At 44.8% G+C, this 21387-nt stretch overlaps 1 protein-coding gene across 2 annotated transcripts in view; it reads right to left on the bottom strand.

Annotated features, from left to right (window-relative positions):
• The window catches only part of arhgef12b (Rho guanine nucleotide exchange factor (GEF) 12b), a 51438-nt gene that overhangs the window by 12597 nt on the left and 17454 nt on the right, over nt 1-21387 (bottom strand). Inside the window, exons 2-22 of one of the 2 annotated variants that reach the window (XM_076274709.1) lie at nt 15230-15250; nt 14687-14781; nt 13096-13182; nt 11420-11518; nt 11243-11292; nt 9878-9935; nt 9453-9643; nt 9146-9229; nt 8598-8717; nt 7459-7590; nt 7080-7214; nt 6496-6591; nt 5952-6062; nt 5052-5150; nt 4668-4710; nt 4363-4468; nt 3596-3733; nt 2219-2251; nt 968-1085; nt 619-727; nt 1-15 (exon numbers count right to left, since the gene is read on the bottom strand). The exon at nt 1-15 is cut by the window's left edge and continues 237 nt beyond it. In XM_076274709.1, the coding sequence (XP_076130824.1) occupies nt 1-15; nt 619-727; nt 968-1085; nt 2219-2251; nt 3596-3733; nt 4363-4468; nt 4668-4710; nt 5052-5150; nt 5952-6062; nt 6496-6591; nt 7080-7214; nt 7459-7590; nt 8598-8717; nt 9146-9229; nt 9453-9643; nt 9878-9935; nt 11243-11292; nt 11420-11518; nt 13096-13182; nt 14687-14781; nt 15230-15250 (1940 nt within the window). The remainder of the gene's footprint in view (nt 16-618; nt 728-967; nt 1086-2218; nt 2252-3595; nt 3734-4362; nt 4469-4667; nt 4711-5051; nt 5151-5951; nt 6063-6495; nt 6592-7079; nt 7215-7458; nt 7591-8597; nt 8718-9145; nt 9230-9452; nt 9644-9877; nt 9936-11242; nt 11293-11419; nt 11519-13095; nt 13183-14686; nt 14782-15229; nt 15251-21387) is intronic. The other variant, XM_076274710.1, reaches the window with a different exon arrangement.

Genomic DNA, 21387 nt, shown 5'->3' with positions numbered 1-21387 from the left:
CCATGGCTTTGCCGACTGAACGCCCCGGCACACACACGCACGCACACACATGCACACGCACACACATGCACACACACACACACACACACACGGACGTGCACACACACACAGAACAGACACAAACACACAGATGAGAAATGATGGTGAGCGAAGGGGGAAAAAAAGGCAAAAGAGAGGCAAAGCAGGTCTGTGGTCAGTCACTCAGGGAGGAAGCTCAGAGCAATGACCCTGTACAGCAATCTGGACATCAGAGGAAGCCAGGGGAGGAGCTGAGGGCTGGCCCCTGCCGGACACGCTAAACATATTAGCACACACTTGACTGGACAGCCATGCATATGCAGACAGAAAAAACCCGATACATGGCAAACAGTTGGAAATGACCGCACACAGGAAGAGAAACATTTCGCTGGCAGTTAGATGATAGGAGCTGCATTTGTGTGACGTGCCTCTTAGAGACTAATGCTAAAAGAAGAGGAAGTGACTCTACAGTATTCCAGACGGCTACTTCCTTTACACGCCTGAAAATCCCCCCTCAAATTCAGAAGTAGTCACCTTCTACTTAAAGGGTTTTAAGTTTGCATGGCAGTTAATCTGTGAAAGTTGTGCCAGAGTGCTTACTTGAGGGCGGGTCGATGCGACTGGGCCGTCTGGGAGGACCCAGGAAAGGGGGGAATCTGGCCTTCTTCACCTTCTCCTCACCTTCCTTCTCTGGCTTGATGCCCTTCACCTTTCAAAGGAGCACAACAAGCACTTTTACCACACAGTGACCAGACAAGTCTGTTCCCAAGGTACCAAGGTGCTGTGTTCTTACAAGCTTCTCATATCACTAAAAACAAGAGATTAATATAATGAGGTAATAACACACACACACACACACACAGACACACACACACACACACACATAAACACACAGAGAGAGAGAGACACACACACACACTCCATATTGAGGGCAGTGGGGGTGGCCTACTTTGATCTTGGGCAGGTTGAAGTTGATGCGTTTGGGTTTGGGCTCTAGGCCTCGCGGCTCCTTCACCTTCACCCCCAGGTGCTTCATGTAGGTGAGGATCACATACTGCATCGTGCTGCTGTAGGCCAACCCAAAACCGTCATCATCACATCATTACATCATCATCACATCATCATTACAGTCGTCAGCTTACATTTACATTTTACATGTCTTCATTTAACAGACACTTTTATCCAAAGTGACTTATAGAAAGAGAATAACATTCAAGCTATACATTCAGGTATAACAAGTGGACAACTAAAACAACAGCATTAAACATAGGCCTGTCTGATATAAACTACACATGTGTCATTACTGCACTAATGATTGAGTAAGAGATAAAGATTAAAATTATTTAGGCTGTATTTATGCATTTACTTTACTCCCACAGCAAGATTCATCACAGATATTTCAGTACTATGAGAGCCAACCAGCAGAAGGAGCTAGTAGCATTCATATAGCCTAGTCAATCCAATACAAAAAGCAAAAAGCTACACAGAAGACAGATATGAATAAAAATGGCCAACATGAACACTAAAGCTATTCTTGTTAATTATGTGCATGATGATGACTGTAAGGCCTTCTGATCTACCATCTGTGCAGACCATGCAACTCTAGCCAATACTCTTCTGTGGGCGAGGCAGGGCATATGTCACACTTATAGTTCAATGGCTAGATTATGAACACTGAAACTAAAAACAAGTCTGCTTCTAAAGATAGTGTAGTGTTAGTATAGCTGACTGATTCACTGTCCATTTCATTGCTTCAGGGAGACAAAACAATTAGCTGCACACCTACAATGACCCATTTCACCAAAGATGAATCAGTTCAATAAATATACATCAACATAACAATAACATAACAAAAATAACAAGACATCAGTTCATAAATCAATACTATACCGTAAATTCCCAACTATTAGCCGCGGCTTATACATTGATTTTGCAAAATTTCTTCAGCTATGAGGTTAATACACGGGGGCAGTTAATGTGGTATTAATATGGTTTTGTTTCTTTTAACTTGCATAAAACACTGTCCTGCGGCTTATACACTATGCGGCTAATAGACAGGAAATTACTGTAATTATTTGTAAACATTTAGATTCATTAAAGTAAAGATGAAATGAAAATGGGTTTAATACAAGTGAAACTGAAATGGTTTCGTATGGCAATGTGTGTACAAGAGAATTTATTAAAAAAAAAAACTGCTTACCACTTCTCCTCCTCTGTGGGCTGCGACGTCAATCTGAAACACAACACAAGCACACAAACAAGTCAGAGGCATTTCACTTCCATGGCATTAAAGTAAGGATGTGTCCCTACGTTCAAGAGATGGACATTCTTCAAATCTACCTTCACATCAAAGCAGAAAATGTCAAATGCCATGTGAGAGCAATACCGACATGCTCTGACTCACATGTTGAACACAAAACAACTGAAATACCCACAACTGAATGCTGAGCTGGTAATGCTATCTGGACGGTGTGGGAACGAGTGTCAAAAGTCTATCAAACCATCTTAATCTCCAGTTAATCTGTTCAGTTTGTCATGTTTAGGCCTGGAAACATTCAGCACACAAGCCACCAGTGACCTGAAAATGCCCCCACTAAAATCCTGAGAGTGCATGTGTGCGTGTGTGTGTCTGAGAGTGAGTGAGTGTGAGAGAAAGACAGTGTGATTAAGTGAGTGAGACGGAGAGAGAGAAAGAAGGAAGGAAAGAAAGACAGAAAGAAAGAAAGAAAGAAAGAAAGAAAGAAAGAAAGAAAGAAGGAAAGAAAGAGAGAGATGAAGAGATGTTTTGCATGATAAGACCCCATTTCAAAAGAGCCTAGTTAACATCTTCACTAATATACTATATCTTTTACCATCTCAACCCCGGGCCTATGTTTTAACACCCAAATATTAAGAACCAATCACTATCTGGCCTGCAAACATAATGGGCTCTGCTTTGTAAACGCAACATGCAATATGAACACGCTTCCTTGCTGCAGAAACCTCGCAGTGAGAACAAGCAGTGATCCCAATATTTACTCCTTTTTGACACATCGCAGGGCACAATCAAGCATCAATCGGTGGAGTACTTTATTTAGTAGTGCCTCTTAACACTTTAGAGGAACATGACAGATGCTGTCTTTAAATAACAGTGTGATGTTAATGGGGTTTTTGTCAAAGCGTCATGGAAATGGTATGACATTAAAAGAATTCAATTAGTGGCCACTGCCCCGGCCATGCCTGCGTGCAACATCATGCCAACAGCATTAGATTAGCAACATAGTGTCTAGTCATTTCATTAGCCTTAGTTTGTGCCTGGTGCTACTAACACATTGTTTGTCTCAATGCAAATCGTACAAATAAGAGCAAGAAATTAATTAATAACAAGAAACCTGTGCTGGTTGGCCACAGTCCTGCTAGACAGAAACAAACTATGGGAAACAACTGGGAGCATCTGCCTCTGCTGTGGGATCCACCACCATGTCAAACTAACACAAAAAATAAACAAAATAACCAGAAAAACAAGAGAGTGTAGGCAGCCATACAGTAGTGGGGGCTTATTCGTGTGTGTGTGTGTGTGTGTTGGGAGGCTACTCACAGCACTTCCTCGATCTTGGAGATGATGTGTTCAGCACAGGAGCGCTCCCTCTCCAGCGCCACGCGGTTCCTCCCGGTCTCTGCGTCCAGACGCGTCAGCTCAGCCTCGCCCAGCGTCAGGCCCATACTGCGCTTCTGTCTGTCCGTCCAAAACACACACACACACACACACACACACACACACACACACACACACACACACACAGAGAAACACACACACACACACACACACACACACACACACACACAGAAACACACACACACACACACACAGAGAGAAACAAACACACACACACACACACACACAGACACAGAAACACACACACACACACACACACACAGAGAAACAAACACACACACACACACACATACAGACACACTCTTTACAAAGCTGAATGTCAGCTCAAGTCAGTCAAGTCAAGTTGAAAGCAACCAGGCATCACACTGTGTTCATGTTCTCTGTAGACCTACAATATGTCTAGGGGTTCTGTCAGTGTGTGTGTGTTTAGGGGTTCTGTCAGTGTGTGTGTGTTTAGGGGTTCTGTCAGTGTGTGTGTGTGTTTAGGGGTTCTGTCAGTGTGTGTGTGTGTGTGTTTAGGGGTTCTGTCAGTGTGTGTGTGTGTGTTTAGGGGTTCTGTCAGTGTGTGTGTGTGTTTAGGGGTTCTGTCAGTGTGTGTGTGTTTAGGGGTTGTGTGAGTGTGTGTGTGTGTGTGTGTGTTTAGGGGTTGTGTGAGTGTGTGTGTTAAGGGGTTCTGTGAGTGTGTTTACCTGAAGTCTTCCAGGTTCTTCTGAATGTCTGTCAGGAGGGTGTCCTGAAGCAGCTGCACATACTGCCTGTGAGTCTCCTCTGGGAGCAGTTCTGCTCTCCTTTTTTCTGAACACACACACACACACACACACACACACACACTTACTAACTATAAAAATGAATGAAATTCACACAGACTCATCCCTTAATATTATGCACGTTGAATTCATCAAATGATTTGCATGCATTTATTGACTGCAGCAATCAACGGCAATGCTACTGTTCCATTGTGAGTGCATCAAGGGGCAAAGTTGCGAACACTTACCAAGTTCAGCTGAGATGGACTCAGGCACAGCTACCTTTAGGTTCTGTGTATCCAAACACAAAAAAAGAAATCTCACCAAAACACATGACTGGTGTTGCGATCATGTCTGCTAGGTACATCGTAGAGACGCTATAAAACACAATCCCTTCAATGGGTTTCATCAGGTCCCTTTCCACAAGTGTATACAATCAAGCATACACTTGTGAATGCAAACTGCATGGTGCTTGATTAAAACACCTGTGGAAAGGGACCTGATGAAACCCATGAATAGGTCTGTTGGCCATTACACTTTTACACAAACGCAAATTGAATTGCTTTGGAATGTATTTGCTGGCTGATAATTTTGGTAATGCACCATCAACATTACTTCTGAGATAAACTCACCGCTGTTCGGTCCATGAAATAAGTGTGCAGGTCCGTGAAAATCCGTCGTGTCTCTTTGGGGTTGGTCTGCTTGTACAGGTCAGCATAGAGGTAGCACAGCTAAACAGGACAGAAGAGAGGACAGGAGGGAGGTCAGCATAGAGGTAGCACAGCTAAACAGGAGGACAGGAGAGAGGTCAGAATAGAGGTAGCACAGCTAAACAGGAGGACAGGAGAGAGGTCAGAATAGAGGTAGCACAGCTAAACAGGAAGACAGGAGAGAGGTCAGAATAGAGGTAGCACAGCTAAACAGGACGGGAGGGAGGTCAGAATAGAGGTAGCACAGCACAGCTAAACAGGACGGGAGGGAGGTCAGCATAGAGGTAGCACAGCTAAACAGGACAGGAGAGAGGTCAGAATAGAGGTAGCACAGCTAAACAGGACAGGAGAGAGGTCAGAATAGAGGTAGCACAGCTAAACAGGACAGGAGAGAGGTCAGAATAGAGGTAGCACAGCTAAACAGGACAGGAGAGAGGTCAGAATAGAGGTAGCACAGCTAAACAGGAGGACAGGAGAGAGGTCAGCATGGCACCAGAAGTGAATTTGCAGCAGTAATGGTGTATTTCAAATAAGAGAAAGAAATGTGTATTTCCGAGTAACAGAGGGTTCTGGTTACAGGTGGAACTATCAAGGGCTCACATCACCTTTCCAGAAACTAGAGATTATTAAAATGAGTTCACTCAAAAGATTTTTTTTCAAATTAGTGAATACATTTTTTGTCAATGTGGTGGTATACAAATTGTATGTGTCAAATGTTGTGAGTTATAACTGAACTGATGGTCTCTTTCAGCCGCACTTTCTAACACTTTGGGTGCCTTTACAAGGGCTATATAAATGTGTTGTTGTTGCTGCTGTACTGACCAGTGGCGCAGGGTCGAACTGGGAGACCACATGATGGAGAAAGGCAGCCAGGTGCGCAGGTCGAGACTTCAGGAGCTCCATGCTCTGAAAACAGCTGCACTGCCCATTAATCTGCCCAACACAACAGAAAGAGAGGGCAGTGTAAGGCAACGGCTGCTGGACTACACATTTGACCACTGTATACAATACACAGACAGGGCTTAAAGATTAGGACTTAGATTTCTCATCCTGAAGTCAACAATAAACTTTAGAAATAAAGGATAGCAGTCAGTTATTTTTAAACTTTTTATAATCACCCCACGGACATTTCAGGCAAGACACCCTTCTTCAGCGTGATATGGCGATTTCACCTTTGACACCCGATAGGGGTATTAAAGTAGTATCTATTCGCCCTTTGACCCCACACGCTCATCCTGAAGTCATCATCAATTCTCAAAAGTGTTATAAATAATGTTCTATTTTTAAATCTTAAAAAGCCCGGCCCATGCCTGACCTTTAGGGTGGACGTTGGGTAGACTGACCAAAAGCTGGACTCCGAACTCACCTGGTCCTGTTCAGTATCGCCGAAGTAGTCGTCCTCGGCACCGATGATCTGAGGGGGTTGGCGTGACATGGGGCTGCCGAGACTAGACTGTGAGTCCTGCGAGAGAGAGAGATAGAGAGAAAGAAAGAAAGAGAGAGAGAGAGAAAGAAAGAAAGAAAGAAAGAAAGAAAGAAAGAAAGAAAGAAAGAGAGAGGGAGGAAGAGAAAGAGAAACACACAACCTGTGTCACACACAGCAAAACCACACCCCCATTTACTCAGAGACACAGGCATGTGATTTACTGTAATGTCAGCGATAATCAACTGCACACAAACTGTCAAAAACAGACATTAATAGTACTGTACATATGCTACAAATAGCTACAGTAGACAAAAAGCAATTTCCTCAAACCCCATATTAAAAGAATGGTTGCTTTTCATTGGCAGATGGGTATTTTTCTCTGATTTGCTATGGTTATGGTATTTTGCAGACACTTTTGTCCAAAGTGACAAAGTGCCTCTAACCATCACATTAGTTGATTTTAAAAGGCAACTTGAAGTCATGGTGTTTGTGGACAGGCCGGTGGAGAAGCTGGCCGAACTCACCAGCTCTGGCAGGTCCTCCGTGTCTGGCGAGGGGCAGGAGTTCAGGCTGCCCCGGGGAGTGGTCTTTGGACTGTGGCAGGGGGTCTCTCTTTGGCACGGACTATCTGGGAGGGCAGCGTTTGGGTACGGAGAGGCCTGCAGAATAAAACACACACACACACACACACACACACACACACACACACACATTAAGTAAACACAAATGCAAACACACAGACGTTATTGATAGAATTCTCTCTGGGTCTTTAGCAACTAGCGATTAGCGACTGCTACATGAATAAATGAAATAGAAATGTAAATGTCATTCTTGTAAGCGCTGGTGTGTTGGGTGTGGCAGAGTAGGGTAGAGTAGAGTAGAGTAGAGCGGAGAAGCCCTTACAGGAGGCGCAGTGCTGTTGGGCCAGGAGCTGTCGGGGGCTGAGTCAGTGGCCCAGGACAGAGGCTGCTCACTCTCGCCACCGCCCACCTCGTCCACGTCAGCCTCCAACAGCTGAGATGATACGCCACCATCCTGACAGAATAGGCACAAGGCTTCAATGAATGAACACACGCACACACACACGCACACACGCACATGCACACACACACGCGCACACACACACACACACACACACACACACACACACACACACACACTGTGTTTCACAAGCACAGATCCTAGCTCATCTCAACGTTTATGCACTACAAGCATAAAAGAATTACAAGACTCATCACTTTCTACCACAACTTTAGCAAATGTTCTCCTCCAGTAACACCACTTTGTTCACAAGGATCTAAAAATACCAAAGGGAACCATCACAAAATGCCTACTTTTACCACCACGTGTGTGTGTTTGTGTGTGTGTGTGTAGTATGTGCATGTAAGGAAAAGAAAGAGGCATGTGTATGTATGTGTGTATGCATGTATGTGTGTGTGTATGCATGTGTGTGTGAGGTAAGTGCTTTCTGTGTGTCTCTATGTCTCTCTCTGCGTCTCTCTCTGTGTCAATTCAATTCAATTCAATTCAATTCAAAAATGCTTTATTGGCATGACAAGCTCACTTATATTGCCAAAGCAGTTATACAATAAATCTGAACACATACATGTCAGTAGATTTTCATAAGAATAAAATAAATAGGTAAAATAAAATAAAATGCAGTGTATGATGCAGAGTGTGTGTGTGTGTGTGTGTGTGTGTGTGTGTGTGTGTGTGTGTGTGTGTGTGTGTGTGTGTGTGTGTGTGTGTGTGTGTGTGTGTGTCTGCGTGTTTGTGTGTGTGTCGTGTGTGTATTTATTTGTCGATATAGGTCTCTCATTGTCCCTCAGATTGTGGCATGTTGATACATACTGGGCAGCAAGATATGCTTTATCTCCTTCTCCTAATAGTATCTTTAATTTTGATATGTCATTAAGTTCATTAAAATTAGGAATTTCCGAGTTAAATTTGTTGAGGAAAAGGTTTCTTGTTTGTGTCTCTCTGTGTGTGTCTCTCTCTGTGTCTCTCTCTGTGCGTCTCTGTGTGTGTGTGTGTGTACGCACCTGTGCAGCTGCTGTAGCCTTGCTCAGCTGTCCCTGGAGCAGTGTAATGTGCTTCTTGGCTTCCTGGATCTCCTTCAGTAGTTTGGGAGAGGGGTTCCTGCTGCACTCCTCCTTCATGGCCTGCAGTGGACGAGAGGTCAGGATACACACCACCGACTGAGCCGCATATGCGCTACTGTTACAACACCCAAGGATACTCCAGACTGTGTGTGTGTGCTGAATCCCCCGGAAGAGAGAAGTGAGATTAAGGTGGTTACACAAGGAAAGCACCAGAAGTGAAGAGAGAGAGAGAGAGAGTGTGTGTGTGTGTGTGTGTGTGTGTGTGTGTGAGTGTGAGAGAGAGAGTGAGTGAGTGAGTGAGTGAGTGAGTGAGTGAGTGTGTGTGTGTGTGAACACACACACACACACACAAAGACTTTCGATGAGTAGCCATGGAGATCAACAAGCACAAACAACAACAAAACAACACAAGTCCCCCCTGGGAGTCTCCCTGTCCACCCCCAGTCAGTGTGCAGATGGCGCACCATTAGCACAGGAAGCACACTTGCCTGGTGATTGTGCTGCTGTTTTGTCAGCATCTTCTGCAGGTGCACGATATCCACCTTCTGGTTGTACGCTGTGCTGTTCTCCTCCTAGGAGAAAACATGGAGTCACTGAGTAAGAAGGCTCGGAACACAAAACATTACATGGCCATCCTATTGTCAAGATGTCAGATATCATGAAGTGACCCTAAAATCATTCATATTCAATATAGCACTTTGTCTATGGAGACATATTTGGTACACACACTGAAAGTTCAGAGTGGAAAGGATGATTCAGCGGCTAATATGGTGCATGAGGCACGTGTTCTCTCACCCAGGCAGGAAGGGGGGAGGTGACGCGGTCGGAGGGGCTGGAGGAGGTGGAAGAGCGCTCCCCTGTGGTGGGGCCGGGGGAGTGCGGGGAGGAGAGGGAGAGGGACCCCGAGTCGCCCTCGCCCTCGGACAGTGGGATCTGAGGCAGCCCTGGAGGCCGGCCGAGCACCGTGAGGGCCACATAGGAGCCCGCTGCAGACGGAGAGAGAGAGAGAAGGAGGGAGGGAGGGAGAGAAGGAGGGAGGGAGAGAGGGAGGGAGGGAGAGAGAGAGAGAGAGAGGGAGAGAGAGGAAGGGGGGATGAGAGAGAGAGAGGGGGGGAGGGAGGGAGGAAGAGAGAATGAGAGAGAGAAAAAAGGGGGGGGTCAATGGTGCATCACTGAAGAGATTATCTGACCCATGTGATGAAAAGTGATATTTTACTCACATTTTATCAACTTAACAACTTCCACATGGTTTGAATGTGTTACTAATGTTCCATTGACCTAGAAAAGAGGGGAAAATATATTAGTCATAAGTGTTAAGATTTAAACAATCAATGAAAACAATGTATCAGAATACAGGAGGCCCAATGCAATTGAAAATTGGAAACTGCAGTTCTGCCTCTTGCCAGTAGATGACATAATGCCATCTAAACAGATGACCAGTGGGACAGACAGCCCCTTATCTGGTGGTTCCTAACCTGTGTTATGGCTACACACAGATGACCGGTATCAGATCAGGCTCATTAAAGATGGACACAGGAACATCAACGGCAAACATTCTAGCATGCTTTTTGATCCATCTAGCCATGGTGTGTGGTATGCGACTCCATGTTATAGACCCTTTCAAGAGAGTTCCATTATCAGCATCATAGTTGACCCCACAAGACTTCCTTTTTAACATTCCATGTTATCTTAAAGGTGCGATTTGTAGGATTGTTACCGAACGTTCTGTAGGCCAAAATCAAAACACTGGTGAACGTTCTCAAGACTACCAGACGCGAGCCTCTTCTGGGTTGCCAGATGTAATAAAGACTTAGCTAACATTAGTTGACCTGCAGCTGCTTTAACGTTTCTCCAACCATGACCCAGCTACACATTACAGAAACAGGGAAAACAAAACATACCTCTCTAACCAACGTAGGCCTAACATATTTAGCTGAAGTTAGCGATGCAGATGAAGTTTAGCCTAGGCTACCTGTTGTGGAGAAATATGGCCAGCTCTGCGTCAGATTTGATATTCTTCGTTTGACGAAGACGTCACCATCTCAGGAAGCTCCTCCGATGTCCACTTAATTTGTTTCTTGTTTTAATTTTGGAAATTTGCCTGCCTCTCGTAGGCGTTCATGACTTCAACTGACAGCTGTTGACAGTTGGCCTTTGCTAATTTGGCAACCCAAATAGGAGGACGCGCTAGCCCATTATTAATACGCTATTCTAGAATTAATCGTTCAAAACATAAACGAAAATTCCAAGAGATTCCGCCCCGTAACTCATTTTTTTTCATGGGTTTTACGGTGCTTTACGGGTTAGAGTAATGTTGTCAAATAAGCCATTACTTCAATTCATCGTGTTTCCTTACTCTCTGACAACATATGGTGATCATTTTTGGAATGGTTACAGTTTATTTTCCATTATTTCCTACATACTGGACCTTTAATGCAGAGGAAGTAGATTGGGGCCCAAATAGAATGTTCAAGCATTGTTTTTGTTTTTATTGTTGAAAGGGTCTATACGGCAGTGTGCTAGTTGTCTGTGAAGTGTTTAATATCAGATTCCAGATTCCGTCATCAGTATGCAAATGCACGCACCTTTATGATCCTGTCTCCTGTCTGCACACCAGCTCGCATGGCAGCTCCATCTGCAGGACAGGAGGGAAAAGGAAATTAAGAATAAGGGAGGAGGGGGAGTGTGTGTGTGTGGGGGGGGGGGCAGAGTGTGGAACGGCGAGCGACAGGAGGGAGAGTGGAAAGGAAACATAGCCTCACCTTCTTTGACGAGCTGCACAAACACTGGGTTGTCTCCGCTGACGGTCAGGCCGAAGCCATTCTCATCTCTCTGAATGATGACACAACGCTGAACAAGCCCTGGGTAGGGAGCAGAGGAGAAAGACAAGGGAGGCGGGGAGTGAAAGAAATAAAGAAAGATAGAAAGAAGAAAGAAGGAAAGAAAGGAAGAACAGAAGAAATAGAGGGGAGGGGTGCAGGCAACAGGTGTTGAGAGGAAGAGATGCGAGGGGAGGAGGTGAATGGGGGATGAGGGAGAGAGAGAGAGAGTCATGATTACCCTTTATGAAGAGTCAGATAAAAGGATGAGCTTGGCAAGCACAGGCGCCACCATCTCAGGGCAAAATGTGCTTGAGTCTGCGGTGCATGTTAGGGTCAACGGAAGGCCGCCAGACAAAGTGACTTCCAAGGTGGAGGACTTGGAATACAGATATCCAGCCACGCTGGACGCTGGTGGCTCAGACTGGCTGCGTCCAGTCTCACAAACAGAGATTCAGCTGAGATACTCGTCTCTCTCACGAGAGAGAGAGAAAACCCTGGAGAGACATCAGCATCATGTCGTAACAGTTGCACGACAGGCAAAAGTGTCAACTGTCCACACATCCACTAGGACTGTATGTCTCTCGACTGCTCAGCTACAGTGGACAGCACACAGGGATAAAGCTGGGCATTACAGCATGATATGCAGACGGACACTCATGAGCATGGAGGTGAGGAGTGGCCTGCTGGCGTTCAGCAGTAGATCTCAGTGGGAATCAGTGTGTGTGTTACCAAACTGTGCTCACATGCTCTCAGAACAAGCCCATTCAAATGAAGCTGCTTGTGATTGTGAACGGGTTATTAAACCAAAGGCAAAACGGGAACGCTCACTGCACCCTTCAGTACAAAGTAGCCATCATAAAAAAGAAGGATAAGCAATAGGATAAGTCATTAGCCCCAGACCATCAATTGCATGCTATAGCCTACATCGTACTGTGCAAATCTACTTCCTTACTATTCAAACATTATACTCCTGGGCTTGACAGCTTGACCATATTTACTAGGGCTGACAGATATTAGCAAGTCTGGATAATGAACAACCTGATGCAGAACTAAAAGACAGTGCCTAATTAACTCTGCAGAAATAAAAGACAGTGCCTAATTAACTCCACTCATCTAATGGTAGTGGCACTTTTTTTAAAAGTGGTTCTACACTTTTCAAGTAATTTGCCAAAGACTTCCCTCCAAAATGTCACTTCCCTTTTCCTCTTTTATACCAACAGCTGCATGCATGTTTTTTTGAATGCTCACAGCTATATTTGTATGGGCAAATTGATAAATAATGTTCTCTCGTTAAATAGAAGCTGTTATGGCGGTGGCAGTGAGGTCCTCAATCCAGAGAAGGAAAAAACAGGTTATATAGAGCAAACACCCTCTAACCAGGAAACTGTTAACAACACATGGTAAGTCTAAAGAGTTAATTCCAGGCCAAAAGAAAGATTTTGTGTGTGTGTGTGTGTGTGTGTGTGTGTGTGTGTGTGTGTGCGAGTGTAAGGAATGGAGCAATGTGTTGGGTAGTGGGAGAGACCGCGCACAAACACACACACGGGCAGGCAGAGGAGGAGGAAGCCACAGCAGCACCAACACCAGCGTCAGCGTCAGCGTCAGCGTCAGCTTACCACAGGACTCGGGCTTTCCGTCGGCTACAACACAGCTGCTGCTGCTGCTGCTACTGCTGCTGAGGCTGCTGTTCTGCACCAGCGCATCTGCCAGCAGAACACACCCCGGACACAGCAGCCAGAAGAGAGAGGGAACAAATGAACAAGGAGGGGGAAAAACACAAGAAAAAAAAAGGAAGATGTCTATGGAGACTTTCAACATTAAAAGTATACGTCAGTACAAATGTATAATTTGGTTTCAAACTTTGCCAACTGGATTGTAGCCATTTTTAACAATGTTGTGTGGTGGTATCTAGTGATGACTCTCACCCAATCCTATTTCTAATAGCAATTATCATACTAACTTGGCATTTCCAACCACAACATCTCCCATCATGGGGAGGAATGACATGGCAATTTTCTAGTGGTGACTGTCCCAATTCTGGCTAATCAGTTGCAGGCATAGGAGACTGTTTATGCATCAAATAAAACATGCAGGGTAAAATGCAAGAAATGAATGAAAACAGCTCAAGTGTACTCACTAATAATCCAGCTAAAAGCACTGACGTCCATATAGGACACAAGCAGAGATACATAGACACAGTCGGAGCATAGACACGGATAGTGTTTCTTTTATCCTCCAGAGATTAGAAGTGATATTCCTGATCTAACAGACATACTCTCAAGGAGCCATGATGGTTATGACTCAGCTCTCCACTGATAAAGGCAGAGCTCCGACAAGACAGACTCTGAGGACTACACTAAAGATTTACACTTCAAACCCAGTACCCCCCCCCCCCGCCATATCGGATCAAAGACCCTCTGGTGGGAATTGACTAAATAAGACGCCGCCGTGGCACCTGTCCTTGAATCAAATCCACGTACCCCTGCGCTCTCCCACCCCCACATGGGAGCTCAGTAATAACCCTCCCCTGGCGTCACCCCTATCCAGTGGCACAAGCGCTGGCATGTCTGTGAGAGCGATAAGCTGCAAGCATCCTTTTTACAATAGCATGCCACGTCAATCATGGTGAAGAGGGCACTCGAGTAAACAGTCTGGCTCTGAGACCCAGGCGCATACGCACTTATGGACGGCAGAGACAGCAGAGGCCAGTCTCACTGCTCAGCGCAACAACAGGCCGGCTAAGGGCAGTGACACTGCTATGATGAGGGCCGCACAGTGTTTATGAAATCACAAAACTGGCAGCGGCACAGGAAACTTGATGGGTGGCGAGATTGCGGGTCATTAAGTCGTTTTGACGGCAGAGCCCACTGTAGGTAGTTAAAGGTGTATTTTTTTTACTCCAGCTCCAGTTTACATAAATATTTCAGAAAGGAGTGTGAGGAAAAGTGGGATAAGATAGAACTGAATCTGAATAAAGCCAACTTGGCTCCGCTACACTACTATGAGAGCAAAGGAAGAGATAGAAGCCAACTTGGCTGTGCTACAATACTATGGCAACAAAGTAAGAGATATAAGGCTTTGGGCCGACACAGTGACTTTACCAAGACATTTAAAGTTGGTTTGAGCCCCATGGATCACTCGTGGGCTATTGCTTTGTGTGTGCTGGTGTGTTATTGTGTGAGTTTTGTGTGCACTGTGGCTTATTACCTGTGGGATCAAACTCATTGGAGGAGGAGACAGCTGGCTTGTCACTCTTGGACTTCTTGTCCGGGGGATGGTCCTTGCCGAGAATACTTCCTGTCCTACAAACACACACACACACACACACACACACACAAACACACACACACACACAGGCAGACACAGGCAGATACAGACACACACACACACACACACACAGACACACACACACACACACACACACACACACACAGGCAGACACAGGCAGATACAGACACACACACAGACACACACACAGACACACACACACACACACACACACACACACACACAGGCAGACACAGGCAGATACAGACACACACACAAACACACACACACACACACACATACACACACACACAGGCAGACACAGGCAGATACAGACACACACACAGACACACTCCTCTTAATTTAATATTAATCTAAGTGACATGTACAACACATGCATTCATCCTCTCATTTTTCCCACACTGGGGAGCTCTTTCACAAGGCACATGTGGACAGCAGGAAGTGTTGGAGAGCCCCTCTCACCTGGTAGTTTTTTTGGGAAACCTGCAGGAAAGGAAATGGGAAAGAATGAGGCAGAATCCCAGTGACAATCCATCAACACTCCAAAAAGCATGTCAAAAAACCCCTTCCAGTTCCCGCTCCTAGGTGACACTTCGTCATTTTCAGTTCATTTTCCCATGTGGCACCCACAAGCACACACCACGCACCGTTAGGAAACCCATGATTATCTATTGTTCTCCCACGCCGTTCGCTGTGATCCACCAAGATAAAAACACTGCTGGGGTGTTCATTCTCCATGAGCTGAGCCCACCTGTGAGATGACTTTTCCCACAACCTCCTGATTCCTATCAAAGGAGCTTCTGCCATCAACCTCTTCTGTAACCCAGGATTAGGGATGTGACTCACAGGCCACACAGGAGATAAGGCAGTCTCTAAACAATACAATAAAATACAAAACAATACAAGGACCACTCTCTATAGAGATTGAGCCCTTTCAGTATTACTCAAACTAATTAGGTTACGTTATTTACATTACGTTAAGAAATTGAACAAGAACTACAGGGGACTAAATCAAATAAGAACTAGAACTGCTCCCATTATGCAAACTTTATTTGTTGTAGTCAGATGATTTGTGCATAGCCTAAAATCCACTATCTGTATCGGGAAGGTAAACAGTTGTGTAGCCTATATGAAGTAACAGCCACTTCAGTCATCATACTATCAGTGATTCAATTAGTGTTTGGCAATACTCCTCCACCCCTAATCACTACACAGTCTCCTCATCTACCTATCGCTAGCTATAGTCCTCATATATTGAACAAACACATCATCTCTCAGGTCTACATGCCCGGGCGTTCTGTGCTAGCAGTCCTATCTGCTCTTATTAGAGGCCTCTATACTGCACTCCAACCTTAAGTGAGTCTCTGTACAGAAATAGCACAGACTCTCTGCCCCCCTAACCCCCCCAATCCCCCCTCCCCCACTCCTTCCGCGGGTGCTTTTTGTTTTTGCTGCTGTTCCTTCCCCTCAACAATGAGCCCTGCGTTGGGAACAATGGCGCTCACGTCAGAGCCCACAGCTACACAGCGGCATTGTGGGACTGATTCCCGGAAACAGAGAGGGCTTCTGGCAGGGCTCCCATTTCCTGAATGTGTGAATGGGGGTGGGGGGGGGGGGCAAGGGTGACAGGGGTGGGGGAGGTGCTGGAAAAGGGTGGGGGTCTTAAGGAAATGCAGGGGGCAGGATTTGGCTAGTCTCAAGCTCGCTCATCGCTCTCTCTCCCTGACTGAGAACTTCTATTTCAGCTTTCCGTGGTCAACAATCCCAGAGCCTAAACATTCCAAAAGGCCGTCACACAATGGCAAGCTTTCCAGCCACGGCACAGACAAGAACCCTTCTCTGACTCATGCAGTCTCCTTTTTATCAAAAGGATGCATCGTCCTATTTCCACAACATTACCACAAAACACAGCACTTAAGCTGCTTAATGCAGAAATAATATAGATTGTCAGTGTAGTGCATGCTGCCCAAATCAGTAGATGAAAGAGCAGTGTTGTTCAAGGATCAGGATTTTATCTCTTTGAGGCGTGAGAGCAGTTTTGCATTAGACGCATAGAGGCAGCCATGTATGAACTGTAAATGTTTTCTCTCTCAAGCCAGAAAATAGTCTAACTAGTCTGCTTTTGCAACGAAGACAGTGTCTACCTCACTCTGGGAGCAAAGAATCTCTGCTGATATTTGGTCCTTGAAACGTAGTCACTTGGAAATGGGCTGAGGGTTAGGTAGGAAATGACTGAGAACTGGGCAGTTAAAAATAGCCGCTTTGGTCCAGAAAATGACAATGACAGCTCAACAAAGCATACAGACACAAAGGTCTCACAGGACATTCCCTTTTTCCATAAGGCAGAGGGGCCTATTTTAACAAAAAGAAGCTGGATCTGTCTGTCATTTTCTCAGCATACCAGCACTGGCCAAAGAATCCCATTTTCACCTCTTCTTTGCCAGGCCTGGGCACCATGTGCACCATCAGGATTAAAGAATAGACTGATTGCAGGTGACACTCCTGTTGAATGGGACCACAAATGTGGAAAATAACATAGTTGAGTAAAAGGATTAATAAAGCAAAAAAAAAAAGCCTCCATAAACCGGTTCACCATCAACAAGTTTCGGTTTGGCAGAGTGCTTAGCACACAATCTGCTTACCGCAGTAATTCCACACTTGTCGCAAATTACAGCAAGCTGTTGCATAATGTGGAGTTTATTAGGAAATCATTTACAAGGCTTTCCCCTAAATATTCCTTTATGTAAATTGTCAGAGCAGTCATGTTTCATAACTTGTAGATTGAATATCACAAGTGAGTTTATTATGATTGCAAGTATTTTGGCCCATTTGTAGGCCTGCTATCACAAGAGACACTTGTCAACAGAGACAAGTTTAAATAAATGATCATATCAAGACAAAAAGGGAAGGCATACCGAATGCTCAGATTGTGAACATAGTAGACTCCAGCACATGCAAAGTTGGAAAAGACTCAAACAAGGCTGCATGGCTGACATGAAGACAAGGATAAAGGACATAATATTATGTATCTTTGTCTCCATGTAAGTGTGTCTGAAGTCAGCTAGACGCATGCACGGCTCCAAGGCAAACAGACAGAGCACAGGCAGCCTTCAGATCGAAACACAACAATGAGAGAGAAATCGTAGTGCTCTCCGCACAAGAGCATTACCGCGCGCACGCACGCACGCACGCAGAAGGAAAACAAAACGATGCATGTGTGCCTGCCTGGCTCTGGGCCCTGGAGACGGCTAATTATTTACAAAGATGGCCGAGGAGGAGGAGGAGGAGGAGGAGGAGGAGGGTAGGCCGGGATGGAGGAGGCTGCCAGCGACCACCACACACTTTTACTGAGCGGCTCACGTCGGGGTAATTCTTGGCTTCTGGATTACTATGGCTTGGCCTCTCGGTCAATTTTTGGCTTTTGTTATTATTTCAGATTATTTGCATTTGTTTGTCAAGTTAAGCTCGTAAGCTTGTTAAATTCTTGCAGTGGTCGCTCTGCCCAAATGCGAATGCTCAGTGTACCACTCGGAGTATCTCTTCATCAGAAGTCATTTGATGGGAAAACAACATTATGCAAGGAGAGGCCTTCGCAACTTGACTTTTCACCCACAGGGAATCCAGAAAAAGACTTATCAAGTAGTTGCTCAGAAGCAATTACAGTACAATGCTGATAAGAATTATAAATAGACAGACACAACGAAGAATCCCAAATCATGCTCTGTTTTTTAAACCAAAACTCCTTCTGCTGCGCCACTGCCAGTGGCGTCATGCCCATTGAAATAAAGGGGGCACGTGCTAGCCTAGGTAGCCTAGGCTGGGCTGCCTGTAGGGCTTTGCTGATGTCTTTCCTGTGTGTTTTTCTTCAGTAGGGCCCATCGTCAAGACCAATTTGGTTCCTACCGATTTTTTTTTTAATTCAAATGTTTAAAAATGTCTGAAATGCTTCCAAATGTAAAACTATGTTCAGTAATTACAATAACAATGTTAAAATAAAGATTGATGATGTTTTTATGCATAAAATACAAAGTTTATAGATTTGTCACAAAATAGCCATAGGGAATGTATGTGCCAACCAACCCCAAAATCAGTGTGCCAACCTGCCCCGCCCACATTAGGTCAAACTTTTTTGCACAAATGCTGTTAGCCTGCTAATATCAGTCACCTCAGGTTTTCAAACTTCATTTTAAATTATAGATGAGTCCCCTAGCAATCAATTATAATCAATATTTTTTTTATATCCCTAACTATTACCCTTCTAGGATGTATTTAGTGGGAGGTGCATATTCTAAGTTTTAAAAATTAAAAAGTTGTTCTCACCTAAAGGGTTAACGACCTGGAGACCAGTTACATACGTGAGTTTACGCTACTCAATAAGGCCGTCAGTTTAGTGTTGGAATTTTGTTGCAGCTCCCTCTAGTAGCCTGGATATTAACAGTGTTTCAACCTGCCCCTGTTCCAACCAGCCCCGGTCTCCCCTACTCTTACAAATATTACACATAGCAGTAGTATTAAGTCTCCTGGTTCAATTGTTTCCAGTTTCATGGGGTGTTCAATTTGCAGTGACTACAAAATCCAACCTAATAACATTAGGTCTACCAAGGCATCGCGTTGGATGTTTCTCCACTTGTTCTCTTCACGTATCTGGCAGCTTATCCATGTAGTGAAAAGGGATAGGGTATCCGTTCAAAATGAGCTCCTAAAGTTGTTTTATATAAATAGGATTGCTATGACGTGATGTAGAGGGCAAGAAAGTATAATACTCTCTCTCATGTGCTCATAACTTTATTATCAGGTCACTTGCTCATGATTTGCAGGTAGCAACTTACAAATGAGGTGGCCTATTGCTTGCCATAATGGTAATGAAAAATAGATTAGGCTACTAGTAGGCCTAGTAAAATATTCAAATATTTTGTGTTAACCTTACTCAGCACTGAAACCTATCAAACTTCTTTCAAATTCCTTCATCACATGAATTAAGATTAAAATAATTTAATTTCTGAGCAGACAAATTCAGACCTCAGAACCTTTTTTAATGTAAGATTGTTCTTAGGTCACATATCAATTTCAAATCATAACTGCAATGGTACTGTTTTTAAAATCATGTGTAGTAGGCCTAAGTGTAAATGTGTGTGTCTAAACATGCTTTAATGAACTTACACTTTAATGAGCTGAATTTGAGCTTACAGTTCTTTCACCAACCTATGTGTTTTACATGAACTTAGAATAGATACAAAATAGATACTTTAGCTTAGTCCTCAGATAGAGGAGGGTTGCTGTTTGCTCTGTTAAGGTATTTCTGTCCCTCCCAAACTGCATTGAAATGGTATGTTTAGCAGCCAGAATTTAAAAATTTCCAGGGGGAGAAATCTCCGGCCCCCCTCTAAAATACCCCCCCAAAAAAAAGGCTGATTGTGCCCCCCCTGAATTTTGTCTTGCATGACGCCCCTGCTGTCTGCTAAATGAATACATGTAATGTAAAGTAATGTAATGTATTCTGTCCACCATAGTCTAGACTATTCACAGTAATCTGTCCACCATAGTCTAGACTAATCTGTCCACCATAGTCTAGACTATTCACAGTAATCTGTCCATCATAGTGTAGACTATTCACACTAGTCAACTTTGTCATCAGTTTTACTTTAGTAGTGAACGAAATCTACAGGTCTGCTATACTGTCAGATATATTGCCTGTGGTAGTAACAGGCAATAAAGAGCTGGTTAAAATATCCTGTTCGTAAATCTCTGTACGGAGAGTGCAGCTGATGAGCCTGACAAGATAATTAAGGAAAGGTGTGGCTTCTATCATGGCTGCAACACCTTGTTCCTTGTCCGGCCTCCACCTCCTCCACCTCCTCCACCTTCCTGCCTGTCCTCAGGGCCTCCAGGATGGGGCTGTGGACTGGTCTGAACTGGTCTGGTCTTGTTTCATCTCCAGGGCCTGTGGGGAGTGGAGTGGAGCCCAGCGCTCCTTCTGCCCCAGTAACCCTGATGAGCATGTGAGCTGAGCGGGCAGCATCTCCACACGGCTCGGGGACATACATTTCTTCACGCTAGACTGTCCGTTCACGTTTTATTACGATTGCGATGGACGGAGGACGGGGAGGGGTGGCTAGGGGGAAGTGAGAGGAGAGGAGAGAGAAAGAGAAAGGACTGAGAGAAAAAAAAGCCTAACTACTAAAGATAAAAAAAAAAACAAAGAGGGAGACCAAGGCCCCGGCACCAGTAGTGCTGTTGCTGTGGCCCCCGGAGGGTAGGATCAGAGTGGAGGCTTCACACAGCTCCAGCAGCCCAGACAGCCCAGTCCGCCCAGGGGAACCCAGCATGCCAGCCGGTCCCCACACATCGGCAAGGACTTGTAGTCCAGGCAATCTGTGAGAAAATTTAACCCAACCCAAAACTAATTGCAACAGAAATCATTTTTGTTGCATCCAGTTCATGAAACTTTTCAATATCACATATCAAAAGTCCATGAAAATCCAAGAAAATCCAAGTGGTGGAACATTGGACTTTGTCAAAATTGTCATAATTAGTGCATAGATCAAAGACGGTACCTTTGGCAGTTTAACTGAACTGTCATAGTACAGCATGAGAGTGGGCGGGTGCTAGCCTGGAAAGCC

Source organism: Alosa pseudoharengus, unplaced genomic scaffold, assembly GCF_046254945.1.
Source record: "Alosa pseudoharengus isolate Yale_2024_CS ecotype anadromous, Long Island Sound unplaced genomic scaffold, YU_APseudo_1.1 YU_APseudo_1.1_scf_8, whole genome shotgun sequence".
NCBI lineage: Eukaryota > Metazoa > Chordata > Actinopteri > Clupeiformes > Clupeidae > Alosa > Alosa pseudoharengus.
This window is presented reverse-complemented; position numbering and strand designations above follow the sequence as displayed.